General features: G+C 43.1%; 1 protein-coding gene across 1 annotated transcript; it reads right to left on the bottom strand.

Annotated features, from left to right (window-relative positions):
* Nucleotides 1-2,263: 2,263 nt before the first annotated feature.
* On the bottom strand, nucleotides 2,264-2,881 carry LOC110134964 (histone H2A-Bbd type 2/3-like). The gene has a single exon (XM_020889740.2). The coding sequence runs from the start codon at nucleotides 2,729-2,731 to the stop codon at nucleotides 2,402-2,404; it is 330 nt and encodes a 109-aa protein (XP_020745399.1). The 5' UTR covers nucleotides 2,732-2,881; the 3' UTR covers nucleotides 2,264-2,401.
* Nucleotides 2,882-13,261: the final 10,380 nt, after the last annotated feature.

Raw genomic sequence — 13,261 nt, 5'->3', positions numbered from 1 at the left:
TCAAAAGCTGACAGACTTAATGAATCCACTTACAAGACATATGCGAAAAGTAGGTTTTTTTGAGATGGAGAACAGAGCAGTGGTTGTCAAGGATTAGGTCTGAAGAAAGAGTTTGACAACTATTGAGAGTTTAGAGTGAAGTCGCTCAGTCGTGTCTGACTCTTTGCTACCCTGTGGACTGTAGCCCACCAGGCTCTCTGCCCATGGGATTCTCCAGGCAAGAATACTGCAGTGGGTTGCCATTTCCTTCTGGAGAAGGAGAGTTTAAAGTACTCTATAATATTGTGTTCTTTTTGTGTAGCTAAGGGGCCTGCAGGGACCTTGGGTGGACACAAATCTATCCTCAAGTACATGCCCTGGATGACAGTCAGCAGAATCATAAGAAAGAGTAACTGATATGACTTCCCCAAAGGCCCGGGTGATTTAACAATCTCTTCCACCTCCCAGCTCCTTCCTCTTATGGGTCCCTTAGATAGAACTCCCACAGAGCTTACCAAAACTTTGCTGTTTTTTTTTTTTTTTCCGATTTTGAATTGACTAGTTTGGCCTTATCCAGGGAACCCTAGAAGCACTTAACCTATGGGACCTAATAAAAGCTATAAATCCCGGATCCTGCTGCCTTCCCTCTGACTATACCCTGCTCTGACCTCCTGTGCTGCCTTCCAGGAATGCTTTGTACCTCCTCCAGGTCTTATGAGTAATAAACTTCTTCATTTCACTTTCCCTTGTGGTCTTTCTTGAATTTTGGCTCACCATCCAACTCCTCACCCAGGGCTCTATTTAACAAACATTATTTTAACAAAAAGCAAGCACTGAAACAGGGACCACAGTACCAGATCAGGGACTTTCTGAGTTGATGGAGCTGTTCCATGTCCTGAATGTGGTGGTGGATGCACACACGTATACATGTGCTAAATTCATAGAACAGGGCTCCAAAAGAGGTTGTTTCATTGCATAATGTTAGAAAATAAAATGATATAACACAGTGCCATGGACTGCATACAGAACTACCCTTACTACTTAGTAAATTCTTATTTTAGCACAACTATACTTTTATATGGGCTTCCCTGGTGATTCAGTGGTAAAGAATCCTGCCAATGCAAGAGAAGCAGGTTCAATCCCTGGGTAGGGAAGGAAATGGCAACCTGCTCCAGTATTCTTGCCTGGGAAATTTCATGGACAGAGGAGACTGGCAGGCTACAGTCCATGGGGTTGCAAAGAGATGTGACTTAGCAACTAAACAGCATGTTTTTGCATATTTTTAAAATATGTTTTATGCTGTATATTATATATCCATCATATATGTTTCCAATTCTTCTAACCATTATTCTGAAATGGTGGGCAGGTATTTTGTTCTCATTATTTAAAATGAAGAAATAAAAGGTCAGTAAAAGGCTAGCACCATATCAGGGAAGCAGCAGTAGGTATAAAGTTTCTTACTAATCAAATCCAAACTACCTAAGGCATAAAGAAATAGCATTAGTTTTAAAACGTGGGTCTCAGACATGGTTACTACTCCAACTTTCTAGGCTGAAGGTCCATTTCCACGGTGATATGCAAATGAAGTCGCAGGAGGCGGAGCCTGGCCCCGCAAATGTCTTATATGCAAATTGAGGGTGGTGGCATGGCCCGCCGTTGCTAGGTGACCTTTTTTATGCAGGTTGCCAAGCAGGGCATCTCCTGGCATCTCTAAAGAAACATGACGAAAAAGTTAACTCGACCCCACGTGACCCTGATTCTGACCTTGCATAAGTGCTGGTTGTGTCCTGCCCATCCCAATCCCCATCCCACCACAGTCTTACTGTCTAGGCCCCCGCCCCCATGGGAATTCATGTTACGCACACTGTCCACCTACCCCTGCATCCCAAGCCATGGCTTTGTCCGTCACCTTGCCGTTTTCGCCCTATTACAACACCGCCCTCACGGGCCTGAGCGTCACCACCAGGACCCCGGTCCCTCTGCGGACTTGGCCTGGCTCCCACTTGCTCAGAGCCAATGGGGGAGCCTTCCATTCCCTTGCCTCCCCCAAGAACCCACTCCACCCCCACCTCTGCTGTAGCCAGCCTCTCCCACCCAGGGCCACACCATGCACTATCACCATGAGCGACTTCTCCTTTTTGCCTGCCATCCCCGACTCCACCCACACCCACAACACTCCCCCTCAGCTCCAACCAGACCCCCGACCCCCATCCCTCCAACAAAGGGTGTCCCACCACCACCTTCCAGACCAAGTGACTGAAGCACACACAAGGATATCCTGAAACTCTTTATTGATTTGACATTACTGGGCCCAAGGCACTGGCCTGTGCAATCGGTCAGTGAGCAGGCCTGGCACCGGACAGCCGGAGGCCTGTCTGGGGGCCAGGGACTGGGCACTGGGTACCCAGGTGTAGTTGGACACCTAGTGTGGACCCGGGGCCTCCAGGGAGATGGTTGTCATCCGAAAAAGGCTGCTGAGCAGAGCATTGTTGTGGATCGCCATGTCCACCATCTTGGGGGTGATGTACCTCTGACCACTATTCTGGGCCTCGTTGCCTGCCAGCTCCAGGACCTTGGACGTCAGGTCCTGAATGATCGCTGCTAGGAAGACTGGTGCAGACGAGCTGAGGCGCTGGGCGTAGCGGCCTTTGAGCAGGAGGTGCTCCATGTGGCTCACGGAGAAGGACAGCTCAGCTCGGGCGGTGCTGGAGCGGTGACGAGATGACCTTTCACGGCCCCTTTTCTTCGGCATGCTGGCTGTTGAGCCCGCTTTCTCCGAGGCCTCGCTCTGCAGTGCGGTGGGAAGAGGTGCGGTGGGATAAGGTGCGATGAGATGAGGTGCTGTGAGATGAGATGCGGTGAGATGAACCAGTTAGTTCCAACGTCTCAAGACAACTGCTACTCTCAGATCTCTACTCCGTATCCTAGAAACCACGGGCCGGCACCTCATTGGTCAGGACGCATGCTCTGTGACACGTAGACCCAATGAGGTCATTGTTTCTCACGCTCCCCACCCAGCCCCCCAACCCCCACAGGCCTGAGCCTGCAAAGAAATGACGCTGGCAGGATCCGATCCTTCTCACCCTGCCCACTGGACCCTCTCTGTCAAAACTCTCCCTTGCCACTTCACAGAACCTTTCTACAGAAAAGGCAGCAGACCACCCAGTGGCACCGAGTATACACTGGCGGTGCTGGGCCACCATCATGACTGTATCTAGTTCCAAAATGTTGGCACCACTGCAAAGAGAAACCCCTGTACCTGGCCAGGCAATCACTCCCCACTGCACCCTCCTGCAGTTTCCCCTAACCCACCCCACCTCATAGTCCTCAGGCAACCACTCATCAGCTTCCTGTCCACAGCCCTTTGCCTATTCTGGAGACTTCCTAGAGATGGAGGCATACAATAAATATGTGGCCTTCTGTCACTGAGCATAGGGTTCATGCACATATGAATGAATCAGTAGCATGAATCAGTACTTCTTTCCTTTTCCTGGTTGAATAGTATTCCACTGTATGGCTAGACTACACATGTTTTGTATCCACTAGGCAGTGAATGGACATTTGGGTGACTTCTCCTTTGTGCATACTGGGAATAGCGCTATGATGGACATTCCTGTACAGGTTTCTCTTTTCCACTCTTTGGGATTTATGTCTATGAATAGATTTATGGGTTTATTTCCATACTGTTAATTCTATTTCACTGATCTATGTGACTATCCTTATGCTAGTACTACACAGTTTTGTTAACTGTAGCTTTGGAGTAAGTTTTGAAATCCAGAAGTAGGTGTCTGTCATGCCTCGGTACACTTTACTGAAATATATATTGTTAGTCTGTTTCCCAGCCTTCCTAAAAGGGACCTAGAGGTTTTTAGTCAGTGTGATTTTGAATTAGGAGAATACCTTTTGGTGACTATTGGACACTGACTCTGATCTCACACTAAATCCAAGATGGCCAAGTGTCACTATGGTCTATCAGTCATAGTAGGAGCTTATGGCGGTCAAGGGATCAGTGAAATTTCAGCTCAGGCTCATCTCCATTGGGGCCGGTGTGTACCCAAACCAATCCCATGCTTATCTACACAGTTCTGGAATGCTAAATTAGGATAGACATATTCAGCAACTGGCAGACTCCAACAACACATCCGTTCCCTGACCTGAAGAGTGAGGGCTATTTTGGTAGGGATGGCCAAATGGAAGCAATTAGAGTTGTCTCTATCTAGAAATATAGTAAACCAAAAGCCTTGCACATACCTGAGTGGGATTTCAGAGATTTGCAGCACCATCAAGGGCTACAAACATGCAGGAGTGACGATTTACTCCATACTCCCATTAAAGTAGCCTATTTGGCCTGTGCAGAAGACAGATGGTCTTGGAGAATGACAGTGTATTTGCATTAGCTTGACCAGGTGGTGATTTCAATTTCAGGTGCTGTACCAATGTAGTTTCATTGCTTGAGCAAATTGCTACTTGCCCCCTTCATGGATCACAGCCTTGTTGTGGTGAAGGGGCTTGCATAACTCAGTGAAGCTATGAGCCATGCTATGCAGGGCCACTGAAGACAGATGGGTCATAGTGGAGAGTTCTGACAAATTGTGGTCCATTGGAGGAAGAAAATGGCAACACACTCTAGTATTCTTGCCTCTAGAACTCCATGGGCAATAGGAAAAGGTAAAAAGATATGATGCCAGAAAATGAGCTCCCCAGGTTGGAATTTGTCCAATATGTTACTGGTGAAGAGTGGAGGGCAATTACTAATAGCTCCAGAAAGAATGAAGTGGCTGGGCTAAAGCAGAAATGACGCTCAGTTGTGGATGTGTCTGGTGGAAAGTTAAGTCTGATACTGTAAAGAACAATATTGCATAGGAACTAGGAAAGTTAGGTCCTTGAATCAAGTAAACCGGACGTGGTCAAGCAGGAGACGGCAAGAGTGAACATCCACATCTTAGGTATCAATGAACAAAGTGAATAATGGGAATGGGCCAATTTAACTCAAATGACCATTATATCTACTACTGTGGGCAAGAATCCCTTAGAAGAAATGGAATAGCCATCATAGTCAACCAAAGAGTCTGAAATGCAGTACTTGGGTGCAATCTCAAAAATGACAGAATGATCTCAGTTCGTTTCCAAGGCAAACCATTCAATATCACAGTAATCCAAGTCTATGCCCCAACCACTGATGCTGAAGAAGCTGAAGTTGACTGGTTCTATGAAGACCTACAACACCTTCTAGAACTAACACCAAAAAAAGATGTCCTTTTCATCATAGGGGATTGGAATGCAAAAGTAGGAAGTCAAGAGATACCCAGAATAACAGGCAAATTTGACCTTGAAGTACAAAATGAAGCAGGGCAAAGGCTAAGAGAGTTTTGTCAAGAGAACATACTGGTCACAGCAAACACCCTCTTCCAACAACACAAGAGATGACTCTACACACAGACATCATCAGATGATCAATACCAAAATCAGACTGATAATATTTTTTGCAGACAAAGATGCAAAAGCTCTATATAGTCAGTAAAAACAAGACCTGGAGCTGACAGGACTCAGATCAGGAATTCCTTATTGCAAAATTCAGGCATAAATTGAAGAATGTGCTGAAAACCAATAGGCCATTCAGGTATAACCTAAATCAAATCCCTTATGATTATACAGTGGAGGTGACGAATAGAATCAAGGGATTAGATCTGGTAGACAGGGTGCCTGAATAACTATGGATAGATGTTCATAACACTGTACAGTAGGCATTAATCAAAACTATCCCCCCAAAATAGAAATGCAGGAAGGCAAAGTGATTGTCTTTGGAGGTTTTACAAGGCGAAAGAGGTTTACCAACAGCTGAGAAAAGAAGAGAAGCAAAAGGCAAAGGAGAAAGGGAAAGATATACCCAACTGAATGCAGAGTTCCAGAGAATAACAAGGAGAAATAAGGAAGACTTATTAAATGAACAATGCAAATAGAGGATAGCAACAGATTGTGTGGATCACAGTAAACTGTGGAAAATTCTTAAAGAGATGGGAATACCAGACCACCTTACCTATCTCCTGAGAAACCTGTATGCAGGTCAAGAAGCAACAGTTAGAACTGGACATGAAACAATGTCCAAATTGTTCAATTTGTTCCATTGTTCCATTTGAACAATTGTTCATTGTCCAATTTGTTCCAAACTGGGAAAGAAGTATACTGTCATCCTGCTTATCTAATTTATATGCAGAGTATATCATGCAAAATGCCGGGCTGGATGAATCACAAGCTGGAATCAAGATTGCCAGGAAAAATATCAACAACCTCAGATATGCAGATGATACCACTATTAGAGTGGCAGAAAGCAAAGAGAAACTAAAGAGCCTCTTGATGAGAGTGAAGGAAGAGAGTGAAAAAGCTGGCTTAAAACTCAACATTCAAAAAACTGAGATCATGGCATCTGGTCCCATCACTTCATGGCAAATAGAAGGGGAAAATGTGGAAGCAGTGACAGATTTTGGGGCTCCAAAATCACTGCGGATGGTGACAGGAGTCATGAAATTTAAAGATGCTTGTTCTTTGGAAGAAAAGCTGTGAGAAACCTAGACAGTGTGTTGAAAAGCAGAGAAATTACTCTGCTGACAAAGGTCCATATATTCAAGACTATGGTCTTTCCAGTGGTCACATACAGTTGTGAGATCTGGACCATAAAGTCAGCAGCACACCAAAGAATTGCCTTCGAACGGTGGTACTGGAGACAACTCCTGAAAGTCCCTTGGACAGCAAGGAGATCAAACCAGTCAATCTTAAGGGAAATCAACCCTGAATACTCATTGGAAGGACTGATGCTGAAGCTGAAAGCTCCAGTATTTTGGTCATCTGATGTGAACAGCTGACTCATTGGAAAAGTCCCTGATGCTGGGAAAGATTGAGGGCAGAAGGAGAAGAGGGCATCAGAGGATGAGATGGCTGGATGGCATCACCGATGCAATGGACATGAACTTGGGCAAACTTTGGGAGATGGTGAGGGACAGGGAGGCCTGGTGTGCTGCAGTCCATGGGGTTGCAAAGAGTCAGACATGACTGGGAAGAGGGAACAACAACAGTGGTAATTCTATGTTTCTCTTATTGAGTAACCACCCACTTCACTGATTTCCACAGTGGTCTTCCATTTTTGCAATCCCAACAGTGTATGAGGGTCCCAATTTCTCCACATCTTCACCAACACTTGTTATTTTTGTTTGTTTTGCTTGTAATAACCATCTGAGTGGGTGTGAAGTGGTATCTCATGGTGATTTTTATTTGCATTTCTCTAATGTCTAAAGATGTTGAGCATCTTTTCTTGTGCTTCTTAGACATTTGCACATCTGATTTGGAGGAATGTCTATTCAAGTCCTTTGGCTGTTGTTTAATTAGGTTGCTTGTCTTTTTGTTGTTGACTGGTAAGTGTTCTTTATGCATTCTGGAAAATAGACCCTTATCAGATATATGATTTGCAAATGTTTCTCCCATCCTGTGGGTTGTTCTTTCAATTTCTTTTATCTTTAAGTCAGACAGAAAGGAGAAATATCTATGACATCTCTTATATGTGGAATCTAAAAAGAAATGATACAAATGAACTTACAAAACAGAAAGAGACTCACAGACTTAGAAAATGAACTTATGGTTGCCAGGGGGAAGGGATAGTTAGGGACTTTGGGAACATCATGTACACACTGCTATATTTAAAATGGATAACCAACAAGGACCTACTATATAGCACAGGGAACTCTGCTCAATGTTATGTGGCAGCCTGGATGGGAGGGGAGTTTGGGGGAGAATGGATACATGTATATATATGGCTGAGTCCCTTCTGTGTCTCACCTGAAACTATCACAACATTGTTAATTGGCTATACTCCAATATAAAATAAAAAGTTTAAAGTTTGAGTAAAAAAAAGTTCTTAAAGATTTTTCTATTTTTCATATCCTCTCCTGATTTTCCCTCCTTTTTTCCCGTTTTTCTGTATCTACATTGTCAGAATATATAGAGACATTACATACTACACACTATCTACTTTATAACCATAATTTAGCCTTGATTCTTAATCATAATTTTTTCTTTCTTTTGAATTGGAGAATAATTGCTTTACAATGTTGTGTTGGTGTCTGCCATACATCAACATGAATCAGCCATAGGTACACATATGTCCCCTCCTTCTTGAACTTCCTTCCTCCTCCCAATCCATCCCACCCTCTAGGTTGTCACAGAGCACCAGATTTGAGCTCCCTGTGTCATACAGCAAATTTCCACTGGCTATCTATTTTACATATGGTAATGTATATGTTTCCATGCTACTCTCTCAATTCATCCCACCCTCTCTTTCCCCCGCCACGTCCACATGTCTGTTCTCTATGCGTCTTCATTTGTTGTTCAGTCGCTCAGTCGTGTCTGACTCTTTGGGACCCCATGGACTGCAGCACGCCAGGCTTCCCTGTCCTTCACCATTCCCCGAAGTTTTTTCAAAGTTAAGTCCATAGAGTTGGTAATGCCATTCAACCATCTCATCCTCTATCATCCCCTTCTCCTCCTGCCTTCAATCTTTCCCAGCATCAGGGTCTTTTCCAATGAGTCGGCTCTTTGCATCAGGTGGCCAAAGTATTGGAGCTTCAGCTTCAGCATCAGTCCTTTCAGTGAATATTCAGGGTTGATTTCCTTTAGGATTGACTGGTTTGATCTCCTTGCAGTCCAAGGGACTCTCAAGAGTCTTCTCCAGCACCACAGTTCAAAGGCATCAGTTCTTCAGCACTCAGCCTTTTTATTGTCCAGCTCTCACATCCATACATGACTACCGGAAAACCATAGGTTTGACTAGACAGACCTTTGTTGCCAAAGTAATGTCTCTGCATTTTAATACACTGTCTAGTTTTGCCATAGCTTTTCTTCCAAGGAGCAAGCATCTTTTAATTTCATGGCTGCAGTCACCATCCACAGTGATTTTGGAGCCCAAGAAAATAAAGTCTGTCACTGTTTTCATTTTTCCCCATCTATTTGCCATGAAGTGATGGGACCGGATGCCATGATCTTAGTTTTTTGAATGAAAACACGGGGATCCTCTGTCACCGTGGCAGGCCACTGCCGACTCATGCTTCCGCAGGAGGCCCTCAAACACTCAAGGGCAGGTCTGGCTCAGTCTCTTGTGGGTGTCACTGCTCGTTTCCCTGGGTCCTGGTGCGTCTCCATTGCTGCCCTGCAAATAGGCTCATCAGTACCATCTTTCTAGATTCCATGTGTGCTGAGTAGCTTCACTCATGTCCAACTCCTGCGGCCCCATGGACTGTGACCCACGAGGCTCCTCTGTTCATGGGATTTCCCAGGCAAGATTCCTGGAGTGGGTTGCCTTTCCTTCTCCGTATATCCTTATTAACCACAGATTTAAAAGATGGTGTCAGTTTGGGTTATATTTATAGGAATAGAATATCCAAAATGAGGGATATGATAATCTTACTGTTCTCTGTCCTTTCACAATGATGCCTGGAATTCTTTACTAAGTTTTGGGTACCAGAATTCAAGAAGACATAAATAAACCAGCACACACTTAGCTAAGCAACTAGGATGGGTGGGGAAGGCAAACCTATATCATATAGAGTGTTTGAAGAAACTGATCAGAGTGGCTTAGAGAACAGAAAACTGAAAGGGCTATAATCTCCACTCTTTGACATGTGAGTGAACAATACATTAATTAACCACTTTACTTTTTGGAGACATAATTAGTTTGATTATATAAGGAAGAACATTCAAATAGAGTTCTCTGAAGATGGAATTGGTATATGCTATTTCTTTTGAGAAACTATCCTTGACCACTCTGTTCCTAAATTTCGGTTTTTTCCTTTCCCCTGTAGTACTAATACCTTGTATTTCCCACTACCATACATAACCTTTTCCATACTGCATTGTAATGGCCAGCTCTGTGAAGACAGAGACTTTAGCAGCCTTATAATGTGTCTAATTATTAAAGCTGGGCACACAGGAGGCACTCAATAAATGGGTGGACAAATGAGGGTAAGGCATACCAGAACATAGAGGTAAATATGGAAAAGCAAAGGCAAATAGATTGAAATAAGCATGGTACTTATATGCCAGGAGATGAAGCAGGGAAGGCAAGTTGTATGAAGTGCGAAGAACTGCCTGATAGTAGTCAAGAGTATATATAAATATAAACAAATAAGTAAATATATATATATGTAAAATCAACCTTCCCAGGTGGCACAATCATAAAGAATCCACTCGCAGTGCAGGAGACACAGGAGACAAGGGTTCAATCCCTGGGTGGGGAAGATCCCCTGGAGAAGGAAATGGCAACCCACTCCAGTATTCTTGTCTGAGAAATCCCATGGACAGAGGAGTCTGGAGGGCTTCAGTCTTTGGGGTTGAGCGGCTGAGCATGCATACATACTCTAAGTTGCTAAGGCAGGGTGGAATCAGATTACAAAAGATCTTGAATGCCAGAGTGAAGAACTTCAACTTAATGAATAAGGCACTAAGAAATCATGTGAACAAACACCTTTAAATCTCTGCTTTAGACCCATAAATATCTGTTTTCTACATACTGATCCTCATGAAGATTAAGGACCACTTATTATTTGATTTTAGGTGAATTTTTTTTTGTTTTTACCAGCAATTTTTTAGGTATAATTTAGAATTCACCAATTGTAAGCAGACAGTTCTATGAGTTGTGACAAGTGAACATAGACATGCAAACACCACTACAATCAAAATAAATAGCATTTCTTTCACCCCCAAAAGGTCCCTCATTCTGCTTTGCAGAAATCTTATACTTCCGATCCTCGTCCCTGGCAACCACTGATTTATTCTACTTTACTATAGTTTGCCTTTTCTAGAATTCCATATAAATGGAATCATACAATATACAGCCTTTTATGTATGGCTTCTTTCACTTAGCATAATATGTCTTCAAGATTCATCTATGTTAGCTAGAAATATCAACAACCTCAGATATGCAGATGATACCACCCTTATGGCAGAAAGTGAAGAGGAACTAAAGAGCCTCTTGATGAAGGTGAAAGAGGAGAGTGAAAAAGCTGGCTTAAAACTCAACATTCAAAAAATGAAGATCATGGCATCTGGTCCCATCACTTTATGGCAAATAGATGGGGAAAAATGGAAACAGTGACAGATTTTATTTTCTTGGGCTCCAAAATCACTGTGGATGGTGACTGCAGCCATGAAATTAAAAGACGTTTGCTCCTTGGAAGAAAAGCTATGACAAACCTAGACAGTGTATTAAAAAGCAGAGACATCACTTTGCCGACAAAGGTCTGTATAGTCAAAGCTATGGTTTTTCCAGTAGTCATGTACAGATGTGAGAGTTGGACCATAAAGAAGGCTGAGCACCAAAAAATTGATGCTTTGATGCTGGAGAAGACTCTTGAGAGTCCCTTGGACAGCAAGGAGATCAAACTAGTCAATCCTAAAGGAAATCAACCCTGAATATTCACTGGAAGGACTGATGCTGAAGCTCCAATACTTTGGCCACCTGATGAACAGCCAACTCATTGAAATGAGTTGAAATAGACCCTGATGCTAGGAAAGATTGAGGTCAGGAGGAAAGGGGGATGACAGGGGATGAGTTGGTTGGATGGCATCACCAACTCAATGGACATGAGTTTGAGCAAACTCTGGGAGACAGTGAAGGACAGGGAAGCCTGGCATGCTACAGTCCATGGGGTCACAAAGAGTCAGACACAACTTAGTGACTGAACAACAACAACAAATATTTGCTACATCTATCAATAGTCTGTACCCTTTTCTTGCTGAGTAGTATTCTGTAATTCATAGGCAGTGTAATTTATTTATCCATTCACCAGATGATGGGCATTTGGAATGTTTATAGTTTGAGGCTACTATAAATAAGTTTGCTGTGACCATTCAAGTAGCAATGGTGATGTGCTTGTCGAGCCCTTCAACTCAGACCAAAGGCGTCTAGCAAGAGTTGAATAGCCCTAGAAGTGACGATTGGACTAAGAATCCATCAGGACTTACATTTATCTCTCCCTCCACTTGATCTAATTCATCCATTTAAGGGTATACATTCATATCAGGGTATTGTCATTGGTGACTCCAAGTTGAAACTCATTGATTTCTCACTTCTCTTCTGAAGACTTTTGTGCATACAGATATATTGTAGCCATTCAAATATTTGCATCTTCTCTCTCTCCCTCCTGTTTTCTCTATTTCCCCTCTATTTCTGTGCCTCTTTGCCCTTTTATTTCTCTTTTCTCATTTTCCTCCTCTTTCTGTCTTTTCTATCCTTCCCTTTCCTTATTATCTTCTACCTTTTGTTTCCCTTCCATTTCCTCTCTCCTTCCCTGTCATCTTCTAACATAGCAATTTATACTTGCAAAATGTTTAAACCAAGGAAGTAGCCAATTTGCATGAGCTGTTACACACCATAAGCATTTTGTGCACTGTCAATTCATTTTATTTACTTGTTTTAACTATGAGGATACGAAGCACTCAGTCCCATTCCTATTACGTGAGATCACATCAGTCAATTACGCCTAATTTCCTATAGTGATTCTGAGAATTTCAGCTGGATAGAGCTTTTATGTTTTGCTTTAAAGTACGCAGTTGTTGATTCCTATGCCACATACCAACACCAGCCCTTCCTGCCCCCCATTAAAACTCCTATGTTTTGACAAATTGGAGTCATTAGTATTTCAGCCCTCTGAAATAGGTTTAATCATTCAGGCGGTGATGTTCTACGTTCAAACTTTTGTATTAACAAACTCTCTCTTTCTTCTTCTTGTTAAATAAGAACCTGATATTTAAGCATCCTAGATTAGTGTTACAAGAGCACTTTCAGCCCACCCATGAGGATCTGTGCTCAGATTCTCATGTCCAATGCCAGAAAGCATTAAGGAGAATAAAGAAGTTCATTTTATAGCTTTATTAGAATTGCTCCTTTTATACCTAGGCCTTTTTTTGTCTACAAGACTTTGGCTTAAGAATCTGTGCTGGTTAACTCAGATTCTCTTTCCTTTCCCAGGGTCATGAAGGCTTTTCTAAAAATGAAATGTGGAGGAGGTGGGGCTTACTGTGGTCCAGTCCTGCTAGCTATGAGTGGGAAAGCACAAGAGTAAGGGGGAAGTGAAAAGGGGTTGCAGAGAAGTGCAGTGTCTAGGATATGCAGGGAAATTATACACATGTCATAGAACCAAATTGGAGCATCATCCACTTGGGATACAGCTTTAGGGAGGACGTATAAGTGAATGAAAGTGGAAGGAAGAGACAAGGGACAAAAGAGAGGGGGAAAGAG

This window comes from Odocoileus virginianus, unplaced genomic scaffold (genome assembly GCF_023699985.2).
Source record: "Odocoileus virginianus isolate 20LAN1187 ecotype Illinois unplaced genomic scaffold, Ovbor_1.2 Unplaced_Scaffold_2, whole genome shotgun sequence".
Classification (NCBI taxonomy): Eukaryota; Metazoa; Chordata; class Mammalia; order Artiodactyla; family Cervidae; genus Odocoileus; species Odocoileus virginianus.
This window is presented reverse-complemented; position numbering and strand designations above follow the sequence as displayed.

Bases quoted from the DNA above. Each gene is read 5' to 3' on its own strand.
- LOC110134964 (XM_020889740.2), bottom strand. From the start codon at position 2,731: ATGCCGAAGAAAAGGGGCCGTGAAAGGTCATCTCGTCACCGCTCCAGC.